This window comes from Mustela nivalis, assembly GCF_964662115.1.
Source record: "Mustela nivalis genome assembly, chromosome: 5".
Lineage (NCBI taxonomy): Eukaryota > Metazoa > Chordata > Mammalia > Carnivora > Mustelidae > Mustela > Mustela nivalis.
The window spans coordinates 97,681,274-97,700,482 of NC_139024.1; the positions used below are offsets into that span (position 1 = coordinate 97,681,274).

A 19,209-nucleotide genomic window follows, 5' to 3' on the forward strand; every position below is an offset into this window, starting at 1 on the left:
GTGGGGACTTCGCTGGCTCAGCATCCTCTTCAACCCACCGACAGAACCCTGCCCTCTTACCCCCCAGTTCTGGGCTTCTAGAGGAAGGTGTGGCAGCTTACCCACTGGGAAGCTGGGGTGTGGAGGACACGGGGCTTCCCAGATGCGGAGTACTCACCTTCCGTACCTTCTGGAAGTACAGCTCCGGAAGAGCGTGCAGCCAATAAGCCAGCTGACACAGGTAGAAGAACTTCACCTGGAAGCTGGAGACAAGGGAATGCGTCACCCGGAAGGGCCAAGCACAGAGGGAGGAGGGAAGGCAGGACTGTGGGAGGAGCTGGTCCAGGAGCCAGAGGCATGCCCCAAGCCCAGGGACCCTGCTCCACAGACCAGAGCACTCCACGGACACAGCCCACGGAGGGAACCAAACATGGTTAAGAGAGTCCAAGGAGGGTCCCCTGGGTCGGAGAAGGGAAGGCTGAGCACAGACAGTGAAGATGGGGCACCGGTAGACTGAAGGGTGAGCTGTGGTAAATGGCAAAGGCAGCGTCTCGGCTGTAAGCCCCCTGTTCTGTAGGAAGGGTCTCAGGAAACACACAGAGGGTCTCCTGCAGGAGGCAGACCCTCCTGGGGGTCAGGAGAGGAAGGGGGGCTGCCTCGTGAGGGGCACCAGCCTCATAAGGGTGGGAGGAAGGTGTGCTGTGAGGGGGTGCAGTTCATCGAGAAGGTATGGGGCCAGAGAACTTTACAGAGACGCCCTGCTTCCATGAGCCTGCGCTGACGGTGTGGAAGCCTGCTGTGGACTGAATGTGTGTGTCCCTCATTATTCACAGGTTGAAATCCGACTCTTTGTGTGATGCTATCTGGAGGTGGGGCCTTGGGGAGGTGACCTGAGTCATGAGGGCGGGGACCTCTTTCATGGGATCTGGGCCTTTGTTAAAGAGAACCCAGATAGCTCCTGGGCTTTGCCATGTGAGGACACAAGCAGAACACAGCCCTCTATGAATCCAGAAGCAGACCCTCCCCAGACACCAAATCTGCTGGCACCCTGATCTTGGGCTTTTTGGGCTCTGGAGCTGTGAGCAACACATCTCTTTTGTATAATTTCTAAGCCACCAGCCTCTGGCATTCTGGGACAGCAGGCGGAGTGAAGACGTCGCCTCTGTGATGGGGCTAGTGCGGGACATGTTATTTTGGGAGTCTTCAGTCAAGCGCACTGGAGGAAGCAGCTCGCAGACAGGCCTGCCGTCTGCAACACGGCGCCCGAAGAGGCTCGGGGCGTAAGCGGCTCCTCGTGCCAGCTGGCCCACGGTTTTCTGGCCACAGGCTGGGATGAGGAAGCCAGGGACCAGCTTGCTTCTCCTTGGAGACGCAGTCATGGAAATACTCACGGGAGGTACACGTGCGGATAGTCTTCCCAGAGGCTTCTTGGGTTTGTTAAATATCCTTCCTGCAGTGGGCAAGGAGAGATGGCCTTTAGAGAGGGGGAGAGGAGACCCACTGGGGCCCTGGGCAGGGCCGGGGAAGAGGTCAGGGGCGCACCCCATCCCCAGCTGCCAGAAAGAGGAAGGGACAGGAAACACGAAAATGAAGGATCTCTCTGCATGGGACGCACCCGGCCTTCAGCCAGCTTCCTTATTGTTAAAGAGCCATGATACTGTACGAAGAGCCCTAGTCTGGGGTCTGAAGACCTCTGTCTGCATGTGGACCCAGCACTGTTAGTCTCCCTAAGCTTCAGTTGGCTCATCTGAAAATGAGGATAAAAATACCCTCGCAGAGTTATTGTTAGAAATAAATGTGATAGCTTGTGTTTACATGTCTAGCATGATGCCTGGCATGAAGGCACTCAGGAAATGCTTGTAGAATGAATAAGCAAGTGGACTGAAGAATCACCATCCCCTAGAAAAACCAAAAGCCTACATTGGCCTTTTGCATCACTATGAATAAAAAGAACGTGGGGCCCCACAGGCCTTATAAGTGTGACACCTACCACACTTTGTCATTCTCACGAGAGGTCTCCATCACTCCACAAGTTCCTTCGTGCCAGGGCCTCATCACACCCTTCTCTATACCTCCAGCACCTAGCCAAGGGCCTATTATAGAGTAAGGGAGGTAACCTAAAAGCCCTCCCACCATGAAACATCTAGAAATGCTGGATGCAAGCTAACAACTATTCTCTTACATGCAGAGGGTTTTCCCAGAAAGGGATTCCAAAGGGACAGGAGGCTAAAAGCCAGAGCAGTGGGGTGAGGCTGGAACAGCTCAGAAGGTACTAATCTTGGGGTCAGGGTGTTCGTGCCCACATGGCAACAGAAGATGGGCCTCCAGAGGTGGAATCCAAGAGCCTTATATAACATCAGGACCCCTGAAGGGCTGCAAAAGATGGTTAGACTAGAGTTTGAAGAAGCTTGGGTTAGACTAGGGAAAGGGTGGACTATGGTCTGACAACCAATAAAGAGAGATAAAAAAGATTTCTGCTCATCCTGGGCTCAGGATGAAAAGCACAATATATTATCCCTTGAAAATCTATAACCTCGGGTTCACTCTCACATGGGTTTGGAGTTCAAACTCATACTCCTTGTATGGTCCAAGAACTACCAAGCTTAGAAGTTAAGTATTATTAATACTGTGGGCCAGTGATACCACTGGGGCATACTCTCATCCAAGGATATATAGGATTCTCACGCATAAAACCTTGCCAAAGATGAGTTTGTAATCCAAAATTACAAAACATAAGAGGATCCACTCCACTGTGACGAGAGTCAGCTGACATTACAAGAATTCGATAAAAATCTGTTGGCTGAATGAATGAATCAATGATGAATGCTTTAGGCGATGTTTCTCTTCTGAGCGAAGAACAAGGCTCTTATTTGTCCCTCAGAGAAAGTTAGGGCAGTACAACCCCATTTCAGAAACAGGGAAGTGAAGGAAAAGACAGGAAGTAGCTCCCAAAAGGAGACGCTTTTTCAGCAGTGTCGGTGAAATCTAAGCTGGGCCACCAGCCACCAACCTCAACTCAGGTACAAGAACCTCCAGCCAGCTTCCTCAGTATGTCAGCCACCGAGCTGGTGGCTTTGAGGAGACAGACCCAAATGTCACACTGGGACTCAGGTCAGGGGTGTTAGCAGGGCTCTGGAGAAGGAAGAAGCCAAGAGGGGTCGGGGACAACACTCAACTTCCTGCCCAGTGATTCCTCAGCTGGACTTCCAAGGGAGGGCTGACCCAGCCACCCTCGAGTCACTAAATGGCCTTGGATGTTTTGGATGTGGTCCCCGGCCCCTATACCACAACCTGGGGTCCATTAGCACCGTGACCAAACTAATAGGTCCAGTCAGGTCCATGGACCAGTGTGGGCATGATAACTCCGAGCTGACAGAAAAGGTCTTTCCCCAGCCCCTCATGGCTTCATTTCCAGCCCTTTCTCCTTACCCCTGCCTTCCTCCCTTGGTCACATATACACTGAGGAAGAGAAGGAAGGCTCTGGGGCCTCTGGAGGGTAACAGGAGCACTCTCCTACAGTTCTGCTCTCAGGCTCTGCCTGCCCTCTCTGCTGCTCAGGGGGACCCAGGTACACAGCAACATATATGGTCTTCCACTCTACTTCATTCCAGGGAAAGCTCTGGTGAGAATATTCCTTCTTAGAGGAAGTAGCGATGTACTTAATTAAGGAGGAAAATGGTCCATCTGGGACTGAGGTGGGAGGGACACTTCTGCCCAGAAAGACTGGCCAAGAGAAGCAGCCCTCAGAGAAACCTAAAGCCCAGATAACCTAGTGATTTTAAACAGGAACCCTCCTCCGCTTGGCCCCTTTTCTTAGGAGACAAAGAGGTCAGAAGTTTGAAGCCAAGAAGCAAAGAAACTCCCCAGAAAAATGCTGCCTGTTTGTGAATGTCTAGTCCACAGGGAGTGCAGGGAGGGAGTGCAGGGAGGAGGGCGGAGGAGTCAGAGGAAAATGACTCACAGCTCTGAGAACAGCCTTTTCCAGACCTCGGGCCAGGCAGCTGCCTGAGGGCGACCGGGGGCTGGGGTGCTCCCTGAGCTCCAGAGGCCAGGGTGAGGACCTGAGATCCCAGGGGGCTGAATGTGGCAGCCCTGCCCCAACCCCGGTCCCTGACAGGCACGGGCAGGGAGGCTGGGGGAGCTCCTGTAGTCCTTCGTTCTCTCCTTACCCTAGGAGCTAAGGGAGGTCCAAGCAAACTGGAACAATCTCTCCCTTTGCCCCTGCAGCCTTCCTTTTTGGTGAAAGGACAAAAAGAACCACAAAAACAGCAGAACCCAGTCATAACACAGCCGGCTGCTACCTAGACTCAGACATACCAACATCACTCGTCCTTCAAGAACAATCATGTACTCGAGTTCTGCTCTAAGTGGCCAGCCCTGTAATAGGAACCAGTCCAGAGGGAAGGGCCTTCCCTCGACCAGGCTCTCATGGGGCACCAGCCTTCAGGTTTTAAGATACGAAGGGAGACATCCCAAGGAAGTTGGGCAGGGAGACCAGACGCCTGCCCCCTCACCGGCTTCTCTGAGGAGAACGTGGGTATCTTGTTTTGTCTTCTAATAATCAGGAGTCAGCAGCTCAAAGGAAGGAAGCTGACTTTCTCCCACATTATTGGTTGGTCCAGCCAGGCTCTCATCACTCTGCTTGTATAAATGCAGACAGAAGTGTCTAGATCAAACACCCCCCAAAACCCAGTTATTTTAGGGGGAAGGTTCTGGGGTAAATGTTCACTTTTTCTAAAAACAAAAACAAAAAAACACCTTTATGTATTGCTCAACTTTTTAAGTAGAGGATCATCTACAAGTTTATAAAAAGTGACTCGTGATCTGACAAACCATCAGGGCCAGAGCAAGAAGATGTGCCTGCAGTTTACTCCCCCACTCACAAGCACGACTCTGAGCATTGAGGACCTGCCAGGCTCTGTACTCGAGACACTGTGGTGGGCACAGACTGGTAACAAGCAGCTTCGGGGCTGGGGGGACAGACAGACGGACAGCAGAGCACACACATGAATGAGAAAAACACCCCAGCACTGGCTGGGGTGTGCACAGCACACACTGGGAGGCAGGGCTCCCACAGGAGGGGACTCTGAGGTGGGAACTTGGTTTGGAGGGAGTTGGCCATGGAGCATTTGGGCAGAGGAACCACCCACGCAGAGCCAGAGGGCCAGCAGAGGTGGGAGAGCAGAGGTAAGAAGAGGGGGACCCGGACCACAGACTCAGGAAGAAAACGACTTTGCTCCAAGTGGGACAGTGGCTCTGACACAGAGTGTGGGATTGCATGTGTGTTCCGAAAAGACCTGTCGGCCAAGCAGAAAACGGATCTGGGTGGCAGACTACTGGCGCAGAAACAGCCTCCTTCTAGAAGGGCAACGGTCAGTGGGCCAGGCAAGAGAGGATGGTGGTTCATACTGCAACCCGGGATTCCCAGCCTCGGCACTCCTGACACCTGAGGCCGGACAGTTCTCAGTCGTGGGGGCTGGCCTGTGCATGGCAGAACATTCAGTGGCGTCCCAGGCTTCCCACTACCGCTGCCAGCAGCATCCTGCCAGTGTCCCCAGGGGCGCAAATCTCCCCTGTGGATCTCGGGCCTGGGCAGAAAGTGGGCAGCGATGGATACCTGATGTGCTCATGGGTGGAAGCAGAGGGGAGGACCTGCTGATGAACAGAATGTGGGTGGGGAAAGAAAGGATCAAAAAAGACTTCATCCTCACTAAGCAAGAACATTTAAAGAACACTAGCTATGTCTCACTCCTCTTAGAAAACTACCCTCTCTCTTCTTCCTCAAGCAGCCTCACTCCCCACTGGACAGTACAGATGGAGTTAGCTGCGGACCAGGGGACACCCAGTGCTGTTAGAAGCTAGAGTCATTGGAGCTTTCCAGGGTCGTCTGTGTCTCCACTTCTATGGAAGATGGTGAGTGGGGACCTGGCTTCCCCCATGATAAAAGCCTATCACGAGCTCCACCATATAAACTGCTGCACGCTCCCAGACTACAGAGCTCATTGTTTTCAAGCCCTTGAAATCCTGAGAGAAGAAAAGACAGAGCAGTTGAGCAGTGAACATTCTGGAAGGGGTGTTAAGTAATATGGTTTTTGGCCTCTAGAACCTGGTCTGAATTCTTCCCAGCTCGGACAGAATGTCTGGGGGTGAGGAAGCTGTCTACTTGGGGAAAAGGGACCCAGAGATGAGGCAATTCTTCCTCTGTTACCCAGACCCAAGTGGGCCAGGACGTGCACTGCGCAACACAGGAGGCGCTCGACACACAGGCCATACTGTAGGTCTTCCCTTGGGGACAGTTCAACAGGGCATTCCCTCTTGGGGCACAGAAGCTTTCGGTCCTGACATTTAAAATTCCTAATGTTCTGGCTAGGAAGATCGTTCCATGATTATATGATAACAGAAACACAAGCGAGATACGAAAGGACATGCTGACTCCCGCTTTCAGACTAGGAATTCAGCATTCAGCTCTGGATGCGGAGTTCTTAGGATGTTACGATGAAAGCTCATCGTGGTCACTGAAGGAAGAGGAAGCAGGTGAGAGGTCAGTGGAAGATAGGGAAGGGAACTTCTAAAAGATCACAGGGTTGCTGAATTTTCCAAGCCCCAGGTCTGCATTTCTCATAGGATAAATCTAGCTCTTGGGAAAGAGACCAAGTTCCAAACAGGAGGTGCCCCAAGTGTGTGTGGGGGGGCAGGGGGGGCTGCTCGGTCATACACCACAGGCCAAGTCTTGTTACGGTGAACCCCAAAGGGCTGTGCACATTCCTTGCTATGAAGGAAATCTGCTGTATCAAAGGCTGCTCGAAAGAAGAGTCCTATTGTATAGAAAGGAGAAGTAGATGAGTTGTCTGGTGGTCCAGGCATTTGTGAGAAGGGCACAGATTCACTGGTTTTGATGTGTGGATGGGGGGCAGCTGGCCTTGCCAACGGGGGCGGCCAATGCAGGAAAACGGAAAGTGTGCTGGACCTGGAACCAGATTCCTAAGTCCAAGTCTGGTCCTTGCCGCTTCCAAACCACATGACCACAGGGAAATGGCAAAATTTGATCCTGGAGGTCTTCAATCCATTAACACGGGAACCAGAGTGAACGCAAGGCTCCTCTCACTGGACAGCACTGGTGGGAGGGCCCAAATGATGCTGTGCTACAAAGGTGCACAGTGTCATTCTTGCACCATCCCATAATAACGAAAACACGTGCTTGTTTTTGGACAAGAGGGCTCTCTCTACCTTTACAGAAGAGCAGCTATACCACTTGGCCCCTCTCGTACCGGGAGGATGCAAAAATAGCTTCAGTTCCAAGACACCGCTCCAAGTTTTTACAAACTGCTCCTGCCTCCCCTTCCCAACCCCCGCTCAGCCCCGCACAGTGATCTGAGATTAGCAATCCGAGAATCCAAGAAGAGATGAGCTGCCGGCAGCCCAGGCCCCAGTCCCCAGGGCCACTCACCGTCACCACCACGTAGAGGCACCATACCACCGAGCTGAGATGAAAGATGACCAGCTGCCCAGATTCGTTGAACTTGCTGTGTTTGACCTTGGAGAGGTGAAGCCGTTTGCTGATTTTCTAAGGAATAAAGAGAAGCCTTCATGTTAATGTATGCAGGTGGATGGCTAAAAGGCAGGCTTTGACCTCCCATTTCCCACCCATGAAAGGGCAGCAGTCGGGAGCTGGGCGTGACCCGGGCTCATACGTGTAAGCCTGCTGTGTGCATGGAGCGCTCAAGTTCAAGGCACGTATTTTGAGAAAGTGGCAAGATGGAGGTCTTCATCCCAGATGTGAAGAAAACATCCCCCAGTCAGATTATAGGACAAACCCATGAGGGTGCTGTCCTGCCATTTCAGGTGTGTGATGCCCTCCCTTCGTAAGTGCTACTGTCCCCCACATGAAGGAGGCTGTGAGTAAGGATGGGACCCACAATATGTGGGGAGGGACGTCCAGCAGGACCCATCAGGGCATGCGAATTAGGAGGCAGAGGGGCCAGGAGCTGCAGTCTCCTCCAGGGTGAGGCCTCGCCGCCCACGGCATCTCCCCAGCTTCTGACATTAGGGCCCACACACGACACTCACGTCTAGAATATACTCCTGAACCACGGCATGCAGGATGATGGTGATGAAGATGTAGAACAAGATGGTGACCAAGTCCTTGGGCCCATAGTGGTAGTGCACGGTCTCACTGTCTGTGGAGGTAAAGACCACATCAGCACCCTGTGCTGAAGAAGTGCTGTGGGACCCCGAACTGGAGACCTCTGAAACACAATGTGCCATGCTATATCCTTAGACGCAGAAAGTTTCCTCCCTAGAATCCTACCCAACCTCTGGACATGGCCCCTGGGAAGCCACCAGGGCTAAGGAACACCATGAGGACTACCTCCCCTGCCTCTGGGCAAGGAGAGCCCGGTGGTTCAGAGGCGGGGTGGGAGACAAGCGATCTTGTCTCCTGGCTGCGTGACTAGGTAGAAGCAACCAACCTCTCTGAGCTGCAATTTCTTTCCCTGTAAGATGGGACTGCAGCCTTCATCACGGGAGCATGGAGTGAGGTCAGGATCCTGTGTGGACTCGGAAGCCCGAGTTTATATCATAGCTGTCATTTCCTACAAGATGTTGGGACACTTCTCTAGGTGGTCTTTCTGGGCCTTAGTTTCCTCATCTGTAAAATGAGGGTGACAGCAGTTCCCATATTGTAGGGTCCTCCTGAGGATCAGAGGACTTTGCTGCAAAGGGCTCAGAACTCTTATCCAGCACACAGGAAGTGCTATATGTATTTGTTACTATTTTTGTTATTGTTGGCTTGTGTGAGCATTAAGTGGAATAATTTGTATGTGAGATGCGGATCAGTGTCGACACCCATGGCAAGCGTGCAATAATGGTATCACCGCACAGCAATACACTCGTCAGAACCCCAGACATAAAAGCCTTACAAAGTCCTGCAGTGGCAGCCTCGTTCTCCACGGACAGAGGAGGATTTCTACCCTCCTTTGGGTCGGCAAGCTAGGGTGGCCAGGGCCGGTGAACCTGGGCCTGGATCTCTGCTGCTCCATAAACCACTCCCGAACTTGGCCAAGCAGACACAGTGGCTGCCTTTCCAGCTGTGCGGCGTTCTGAGTCACACACCCATGAGTCATCATTCACCAGAATGTAGACATGGGTCAGGGAGGCTCAGGGTGGCCACAGAATGGAGCAGAGGTGACGGGGTCACTCTGGGAGCCACACCATGCCCCCTGCATCCCTGGACATGAGAGAATGGATGGTCCACGGTGCCGAGGGGAGGGAGGGCAGCGAGCACGGCAACCCTGAAGGCAGACCTACTTGCCTGTTTCCTCTCCGGCCTCCTTTCCACAAGGACCTACTCTCTGAGGGGCACAGGGCTAACTGCAAAAGCATGGAGATTAGGGGCACGGGCCCAGCTTCAGAGCACACGGACTAGGGAGGCGATGGACAAGCAAACACACAATGACCCCCACGGACAATGAACCCCCAGGACTCAGTGGGTGCACACCAAATCTTCACACGAAAAAACCAGAGGCTAAAATGCCAACAGCAGCAGTAACAACAACAAAACCAAACTACCAGGTTAAAAATGGGCAAAGGAATCGAACAGACATCTAAAAAAAGATATAAAAATGGCCAACAGGTATGTGACAAAGTGCCCGCCATCGCTATCACTAAGAAATGCAAATCAAAACCATGATACCACCTCCCATCCATTAAAATGGCTACTTTTTTTTAAGCCACCAAAAAAAAAAACCCAACAAAACAAAAAACAAAAAAACAAAACAAAACAAAAAAACAGGAAATAACAAGTGTTTGTGAGGACATTGATAAATGGAGCTTTTGTGCACGGATTGCGGGAATGTAAAATGGGAGAGTCACTATGGAAAGCAGTATGGTAGTTCCTTAAAATATTAAAAATAGTAAACTCAAAATGGATGGAAGACCTAAACGTAAGCCATAAAAACTCCTAAACAAAAAACCACATAGGCAGTAATCTTTTAGACATCAGCCTTAGAAACTTTTTTGGGATCTGTCTCCTGAGATAAGGGAAACAAAACCAAAAATATACTATTGGGCCTACTCCAAAATAAAAAGCTTCTGTACAGCAAAGGAAATCATCAACAAAACAAAAAGGCAATCTACGGAATGGAAGAAGGTATCTGCAAATGACATATCCAATAAGGGATTAATAGGCAAAATATATAAAGAATTTCTACATGTCAACACACAAGTAATCTGATTAAAAATGGGCAGAAGCCCTGAACAGACATGTTTCCAAAGAAGACATCCAGATGGCCAACAGACATCTGAGAAGATGCTCAACGTCACTCATCATCAGGGAAATGCAAACAAAACCACAATGAGAGATCACCTCCCATCTGTCAGAACGTCTAGAATCAGACAAGAAATAAGTGTTGGTGATGATGTGGAGAGTAGAGACCCTCGTGCACTGTTAGCGGGAATGGAAACGGGTCCAACCACTGTGGAAAACAGTATGGAGGTTCCCCCTCAAAACCAGAACTAGAAATACCATACAATCAAGCAATTCTACTACAGGTATTGACCCAAAGAAAATGAAACCCTCATCTGCAAAGACAGCTGCACCCCTCCTACGTTCCCTGCAGCATTATCTACAACAGCCACATTATGGAAGCAGCTCAAGTGTCCGCTGATGAAATAAATGGATGTGGTACACATGTAAAGGGACATTACTCAGCTGCTAAAAAAAAAGAAGAAGAAGAAGAAGAAGATCTTGCCACTTAGGACAATATGGACAATATGGATGAATCTATGGGGTATTATGCTAAGTGAAGTCAGAGAAAGAAAAAAAACCTTAAGATTTCATGTCTATGTGGGATATAAAAAATACCCAACCAGAACTAGACTCCTATATCTAGAGAACAACCTGGTGTTGGCCCGAGGGTGGGGATGGGGAATGGGTGAAGTCAGTGAAGGGGATCAAGGGGTACACCCCACCAGTTCTAAACTAAGTCCCAGGGGTGAAGAGTATAGCATGGCAGATAGAGTCAGTAACATCGTACGGTGACAGATGGTGACAGCACTCGGGGTGGTGAGCCCAGTGTCATGTGCAGAACTGTCAAATCACTATGCTGTACACCTGAAACTACTACAACATTGTAGGTCAACTAGATTTCCATTTAAAAAATTAAAAATAGAGTTACCGTATGATCCTGCAATTCTGCCTCAGTGTATATGCCCAGAACAACTGAGAGCCGGGTCTCAAAGCAGCCAAAGGTGGAAATCACGCACATGTCTACTGACGGATGGATAGACACACAAAATACAATATACACACACAACAGAATATTATTCAGCCTTAAAAAGGAAGGAAATCCTGCCATGGGCTACACTGTAGATGAACCTGCAGGTGGCTGGAGTCCAATTCACAGACATAAACCAGAAGGCTGGGGTGGGGGGCTGGAGGGGCTGGGGGCCCAGAGGGGGAGGGGAATGGGGAGTTGCTGATTTAGCTACAAAGTTGCAGTTTGGCAAGAACAGCATTCTGGAGATGGGCCAGACAACAACATAAATGTATTAAACACTACTGAACTGTACACTTAGAACACTTAGAAATGGTGATGATGGTAAATTTTATCTTATGCATGTTTAAATTAAAAAAACCACCACCAGCGGCCAGGTGTTAGATAAGTCCTCTGAAGTGGACCGAAGGTTGAAGGGGAGGTAACAGGGAGAAGTGTCACTCATTCAAGGAGGGGACACAGCCAGGCTGTGCGGGGCGGGGCGGGGGGGGGGGGGGGAGCTGGCAAGGGCAGAGACCCCAGGCAGGTGATGGGGGACTGAGACTGGACCAGGGGTCTGGGGGGCTGCAGAAGTGAGTGGGCCATGACCTTCATGTCCCCTTATAGGTCCCAGCAAGGTCTGAAAGGCCCTGGCAGGCTACTGAGACTTTTGGTGCCATATTTATAAAGCTCACTCTTCCTGCCCCATGGAGAGTTAGAGAGTCAAAGAGGCATGCACGGAAGGCAGAACAGCACGGTGCCAGGGTCATGGTGAGAAGACACATTCGGATAGAGGTGGGTGATAGAACTACCGTAGGGAACTGTTCCCAAGTTCCTTCTGGAACCCCATCGGCACTCTGGAGCCTTCCTTCATGCTTTCAGAATTCTACAACATGGGATATTCTGTTTGATATCATGAGATGGGCAAGGAGAGCAGGGGAGATCATGGGGTTCAGAGAGGTAAGAGGAGCCCTTCTCAGAGCCTTGGGTGCCCCAGTCCAGCCAACAAACGCCACCTCAAGGGTCACCATCACCCACACATGCCCTCCGCTTGCCCTGCATCCGTACTGGTGATAATTCACTCCTTGAGGTCCTTCTACTTTGAGGACAAGCAGCAGTATCCCCAAACACTCAAAAGCTGGGCTCTGATTCATACACATTATCTCTGGTACTTTCCCCTGACCCACGATCTCCCCACTTTCCATCACAACAGGAAAGGAACTGGTTTGGCTCCTTCTGCTCTCCACAGAGCCACGGAGGCTGGAACTTTGCAATCTTCTAGGAGGCCATAAACCAATCCATGTTTCTGGTATATATACATTTTTTTTTTTTTTTTTAGATTTTGATTGCTCATTGGAGCTTCTGCTCTTGAAGGTCAGCCTGTCTTGCACAAGCTCTCAAAGAGGCTGGCAACGGTTTGCAGGAACCTACTCTACTTTTGCAGAAAAGTAACTTGTAACACGTAGGCCTCTGAACTATTAGACCAGAGAGGCAACCCAAAGGAACAAGGCAGTCCGGGTCTGGCAAGGTCACACCTTTCAGCCCAGAGGTCCGCTTCCATTACACAGCTGCTACCTCCACTTGCACAGGACCCTGCCTATTGATGTTCTTTAAACAGAGCGTCCTCTTGGTCTATCATTCACCCTTCTGCTTTGAGAGGGGGACAAATTTAAGAAATAGCCACTTTCCTACAAAGACATGGTATATATATATATATTATGGAATACTACTCCGCTATCAAAAAGAAGGAAATCTTGCAATTTGCCAACGACGTGGATGGAGCTAGAGTGTATTATGCTGAATGAAAAAGAAGTCAGTGAGAGAAAAACAATTAACAGATGATCTCACTCATATGTGGAATTTAAGAAAGAAAACAGATGAGGAGGAGAGAAAGAAATAAACCATAAGAGACTCCTAACTACAGAGGACAAACTGATGGCTGATGGGGGGGATGGGCTAGACGGGGGTGGGGGGGGGTGAGTGGTTAGGAGGGTGCGTGTTGTGATGAGAAGTGGGTGTTGTATGTAAGTGCAGAATCACTGACTTTTACTTCAGAAACCAGCACAGCACTGTGTATTCACTAAAATTTGAATTTTAAAAAATTTCTCAGTAAAAGAAAAAAATATCCACTTTCCTTTCTACCTTACTAAAAGACAGTTAAAACTGGAATACACACTAGCTGACAGGTAGCCTCGAGGTCAGAGGTGCTAGAGGGGAGTGTGGCCATGGGAAGCCACACAGCGTATATCCCCCGGGGGGTGATGAAGGAGTGGGGAAGGTGCTCCTCAGAGACCGTGCCAGGGTAGAGGGGCAGCCCAGTGGGCTGGATTCCCGATATTCCAGAAGCAAAGAGAAAAATTTTTATGTGAAATCATCTGATTTAAAAATATTGGGGACTAATTCAAAATTAAAAAAAACACTTCATGGGCCAACACCAGACTGGCCAAAGTAAATAGATCTGCATGCCAACTCTGACCACGGGCCAGCAGTAGGGAGCCTCCAGCCTCCATGACCCCTAACACCCTTCCTCCCCCGCACCGCCATGGAGTATGTCAAAATGCCCTTCTGCAGGAATGGGCCCAGCTTTGGAAGAAAGCACCTTCCATCTATAGATGCATTCGTCCCGCCCACCAAACATGGCATTTGCTTGGCTTATCTCTGGTCACGGTTTAAAGAGAGATCTAGAGTCGTCCATAACGAGCCCCTTGGCTGTTCTGACCACCTCTGTCAGCAGCTGTCCCTTGACGGGAGTAACGTTCTAATGGACATCCTGTTTTGCTTCCTATGACTAAGAGATACATTCCTGTTTCCTTTGGTGTCACCTGTAAGCAGCTTCTCCCGTCTGCCCTGCGTGTTCTCATGTCATCCGGATACTCCCATGCGGTCTCGCATGTCCTCCTGTGTCTTGAGCTGGTGGGTGGCCGCCTGGAGCCATCCCATCCACCTTCCAGATCCTTAGAATCCAGGCATCTGCCAAGGAGACTTGCGACACTGGGTGAAAATCTCCCTGTTCAGAGAGCCTCACTGCACACTCTGGCTGTCTTCTGGTTCCCGGTGCCTTTCCCAACACCTGCACATCCAGGCTGACAAAATTCACTTACTGTGGGTTTCTAGGCTTATGGCCAATTCTGTTTCCAAATTATTTTGAAGTTCTAAAAGACGAACTTAGGGGTGCTTAGGTGGCTCAGTTGGTTAAGCACCTGTCTTCAGCTCGGGTCACGATCCCAGGGTCCTGGGATCGAGTCCTGCATCAGGCTCCCTGCTCACTGGGGAGTCTGCTTCTCCTTCTTCCTCTGCCACTTTTCCTGTTTGTGCTCTCTCTCTGGCATGCTGTCTCTCAAATAAATCTTAAAAAAATAATAATCGAGCTTTAAAAAGAATAAAAAGGAGGAGAACTTAGATATGAAAAAAAAAAAGCACCATAAGCAAAATCAAGAGGCAAATGATTACCTAGAGGGAAAATAATTCAGACCATAAATGAAGGGCTAATCTTGTTAACATGTAAAGCACTCCCAGCACTTGAGGATAAAAAGCTCAAAACTGCAACAGAAAAATGGGCAAGGATAGGAACGGACAATTCACAGAGAAAAGAGAGATGGCCCTTATGCATTTAAAAAGATGCTCAACCCTACACAGAAGAGAAATGCAAATTAAAACTACAGTGAGCTACACCATTTCATACCTATCAGATTGGCAAAAATCCAAAGCTTGACAATATACTCAGGCTCTCTTTCACACACAGCTGATGAGAATGCAAAACGGACCCCCTCTTTGGAAAGGCAATTTGGCAATTTTGATCGTGATTACAAGTGCATCAGCCCTTTGATGTGGCAACTCCACTTCTGGGAATTTATCTTATAGTAACACCTGCCATGTTCAAAATGACATGTGTACAAGGTTATGCACCGCAGCACTGTTTTTAACAATAAACTGATGGCAGCAGTCCAAGTGGCTTCCATCTGCTGGGGCCTGGTGACACAGATCACAGTTCTCATGCGCTGGGGTTGCTCAAAGCGGGGATGCACACTGGCAGTCCCAGCATCAGCTGGGCGATTGCTGGTGCAGATCGACCCCAGGCCTGTGGGATCAGAAACTCTGGGGACGGCCCCAGACTTCATGTTTAATGGTATCTCCAGGTGATTCTGATGTATATACTAAATTTAAGCAGCACCAACATAAACAATGGGGCTATTTTTAAAAATGAGAGACCAAGATCAAAAACAGGGGAAACGAATCAGATTTAGAGAGCAGAATTACGGTCGCTCTGCGAGGGGGGACCGGCTAGGATGAGGCTGGGCGCTCTGTACCTTGATCTGGGTGATGGCGGCATGGGTGTGCACCTGTGTACCAATTCACTGAGCCAGGGCCTCATGGAGTGCGTGTGCTATACCTCAGGATGGTTTGTAAGAAAAAATGATGACGTGCTCTATGTGTTGCCATGGAAGGATATACAGGATCGATTACTTAGTGGGGGGAAAGCAAGGTACAGAACATGCAGTACTCTACCAGTCGAGGAGAAAGAGAAAACAAACATGTGTTATTTGTGTGTGCATAAAGAAATACTGGAAGGCGAGAGGAGAAATCCAGGAAAGGCACAGAGGAAACAACAGCGATTATCCACAGGGGATGCGGGTGTCAAAGGAAGAGCTCAGGGTGAGAACAAGACTTTTACACAGACTTGCTGGACAGGTGGGTGTAGCTTCCATTAAAAAAATAATCGTTAGGGGCACCTGGGTGGCTCCGTGGGTTAAAGCCTTCGGCTCAGGTCGTGATCCCAGGGTCCTGGGATGGAGCCCCGTATCAGGCTCTCTGCTCGGCGGGGAGCCTGCTTCCTCCTCTCTCTCTGCCTGCCTCCCTGCCTACTTGTGATCTCTGTCTGTCAAATAAATAAATAAATAAAATCTTTTAAAAATAATAGTTAAGGGGCGCCTGGGTGGCTCAGTGGGTTAAGCCACTGCCTTCGGCTCAGGTCATGATCTCAGGGTCCTGGGATCGAGTCCCGCATCGGGCTCTCTGCTCAGCAGGGAGCCTGCTTCCCTCTCTCTCTCTCTCTACCTGCCTCTCCATCTACTTGTGATTTCTCTCTGTCAAATAAATAAATAAAATCTTTAAAAAAAAATAATAATAGTGCAAATTCTTTCACTTTGTACAAATAAAAGTAGGAGGTGTTGTCTTTCCCACCTTACTGCTTTATTTTATTTTATTTTATTTTTTTATTTTATTTTATTTTTTTACCACAGAGACCCAGACTAGATGGAGAGACCCAAAGCTCATCTCTGGAACCCATCATGCGACCAGGGTCTCCCTGCTCGCACTCATCCCCCCAGACAAGGAGGATCAGGCCATCTACCTTACTCCATCAAAGGCAGAAGGATGAGATAACGGACTTACAAACCGTGAAGGGCTACACAAACAGACAGGATCATTATGACGCTTCTACCAGAATCCGAAGGTAAAAGAACAACCATCACCACGCACTACACACAGGAAGTACTCCCATTAGGGTGCTTATTTAGGATCCAGACTACGAACAACCATCTATTTACTGAGCACACGCTTTGCGCCAGGCATGGTAGTGAACACATCTTGTAAGTGGCATCAGTCACCTCTCCCAGGAAGCCCATGCATTTTGCCCATTTTGCCCACCTGGCAACTGAAGTGTGAGGCCAACAGCTAGTGAGGGGTGGGCCAAGCCCCCAAGCATGCGGCCAGTGACAGGGGCCAAGGCCTCTTGGCCTTCTGCCTCCCTTCAAATCCTACAGATGGTGCATCTGTTAAACCCCGAAGGCCTGCCTTCTCCTCGAGGTGCCAGGAGGTGAATGGGGTGGAGGACAGGCGTGGGGCATGGAGCCTCAAAGGGCAGCATGCTGACCATACTCCTGCTCTGTCGGCCAGGCTCCACGCACTCACTGGCCTCCAGAACCGGAAGCTCTGGCCGGGGACATCAGAGCTACAAGCATCACCGAGGCACTCATGCACTCGGCTGTTAGGAGTTGAATGTGGCTTCTTCCTCACCATCCCCCCAAAATGATTAAGTTGAAGTCCTGACCTCCACCACCTCAGAACATGACTTCATGGGGACACGGGGTCCTTACAGAGGTCATCAAGTTAAAAATGAGATTAATGTGAGTGAGCTCTAATCCAACTTTACTGGTATCCTTACAAAAAGGGGAAAGTGGAAATACAGACACACACATGGGCAAGGCGGCCATTTATCTATACACTGAGGAGAGAGGCCTGGAATAGGCCTTCAAAAAGGAATAGGAAGGAATAGGCCTTCAAATGAACCAAGTTGCCAACACCCTGATCTTGGCACTTCTAGCCTCCAAAACCGTAATACAATGAATTCCTGTTACTGAAGCCACTGGGTCTGTGGTCCTTTGTCACAGCAGCCCTAGCAAAAAATACCGGCCCTTATATAATCCTTCCTCACACACACAAACGCCCCTCCATCCAGGTAACTAAAGATCAAGCTGGGGAATCGTCAAGGATACCATTTTAACTCCAAGTTACAGGATTTGGGATAGATTTTCACCAGTTTTCTAGTAAAATAGATAAGAAAAGGATACTTTCATGAAAGGGCCTAACTCTGGAACTGTTTTCTTGAAGTACCATTCCTTTTTACAAGGTTGTAAACCCCATACCTCATGGCTGCCAGGAAGAAATACAGCAATGATTCCGAGGCGCCAAGCACACACTCAGCACCCCTGCAGTTTACAAACGTGAGGCTTCGATCTACAATCCACCTGTGCAGACAACAAACAGCACGTCTACATGCAGGCAAGTGTGAGCTTATAAAAAAATAAATAAAAATAAAAATTCACTGAGAGCCACAAAGGAAAAATAACTCTTCAAGGATCATGTGCAAAAAAAAAAAAAAAGGAAAGAAAAAGAAAAATCTAGAATCACAGTTTTTCCTCTTCCCCCTGGATAAAGATAACAATGTCAACAAGTCCACTGTTAAACAAAATCTATTTCAGTAAGGGACGCCTGGATGGCTCAGTTGGTTAAGCAGCTGCCTTCGGCTCAGGTCATGATCCCAGCGTCCTGGGATGGAGTCCCACATGGGACTCCTTGCTCAGCAGGGAGCCTGCTTCTCCCTCTGCCTCTGCCTGCCATTCTGTCTGCCTGTGCTCCCTCTCTCCCCCTCTCTCTCTGATAAATAAATAAAATCTTAAAAAAATAAAATAAAATAAAATAAAACTATTTCAGTAAGAACTGAATAAGAAAACAATTACCCAAGCTAGACAGAAGACAATATTGGATCAGGAAAGACGGGAATGTGAAGAAGCAAAATGTGGGATGGGGTCTGGGTCAGATGATGTGTGGGAGGGAAGGAAAAGAGCAAAAAAACTCGCCAGAGTAGACAAGAGAATGGCAGACGCAGCAGGTCAAGGACGCCATTGCTCGACTTCTGGCTGGTGAACCTCAGCCACAGGCACTCAGGGTTCCACTCACTTAAACCTCTAAAACTACACACTGAAGGGGAGGAGTCCTCTGGGCCGTAACAGGGACCTGGAGAAAATCAGGTCTAGGCTGAAGGGGTCACTGGAGGCGTTGATGTGTTCAGTCGTGAAAATTCACTGAGCCAACCACTTACGGTTTGCCAGCTTCTCTACACAATTGTTGGGCTTCAATAATCGGTGCCCTGCTCTGAAGGTGTCCCTGCTTCCAGCTCCAAATTCACTTCCTGGAGTCCTAACCCGATGAGAGGTGTTACAGGTAGGGGCCCTGGGAGTACTTAGGTCATGAGGTGAAGCCTTTGTGGAGCTGGGCCCTTACAAGGGAACCCCCGGTGCTCCCAGGACCCTCCACCCTGACAGGACTCCTGGAAGAGGGGCCTCACCTGACCGTGCTCCCATCTCAGACTTCCAGCCTCCTGACCGGTGAGAAAGAAGTTTCTGTTGTTTATAAGCCACCCAGTCTGTGGGATTCTGTTTGAGCAGACCAAACAGAGGAAGGCAGTAAGTTTAATAAC

The 19,209-nt window shown here is 49.6% G+C and overlaps 1 protein-coding gene across 3 annotated transcripts in view; it reads right to left on the reverse strand.

The window, feature by feature from the left end:
- TRAM2 (translocation associated membrane protein 2) overlaps nucleotides 1-19,209 on the reverse strand; it is a 78,972-nt gene that overhangs the window by 8,920 nt on the left and 50,843 nt on the right. Inside the window, exons 2-6 of one of the 3 annotated variants that reach the window (XM_082729365.1) lie at nucleotides 19,078-19,165; nucleotides 8,047-8,156; nucleotides 7,427-7,543; nucleotides 1,371-1,429; nucleotides 158-242 (exon numbers count right to left, since the gene is read on the reverse strand). In XM_082729365.1, coding sequence (XP_082585491.1) covers nucleotides 158-242; nucleotides 1,371-1,429; nucleotides 7,427-7,543; nucleotides 8,047-8,156; nucleotides 19,078-19,093 — 387 coding nt within the window. In that variant the 5' untranslated portion in view covers nucleotides 19,094-19,165. Of the gene's footprint in view, nucleotides 1-157; nucleotides 243-1,370; nucleotides 1,430-7,426; nucleotides 7,544-8,046; nucleotides 8,226-19,077; nucleotides 19,166-19,209 lie in introns of all 3 variants that reach the window. The other 2 variants (XM_082729363.1, XM_082729364.1) reach the window with 2 other exon arrangements.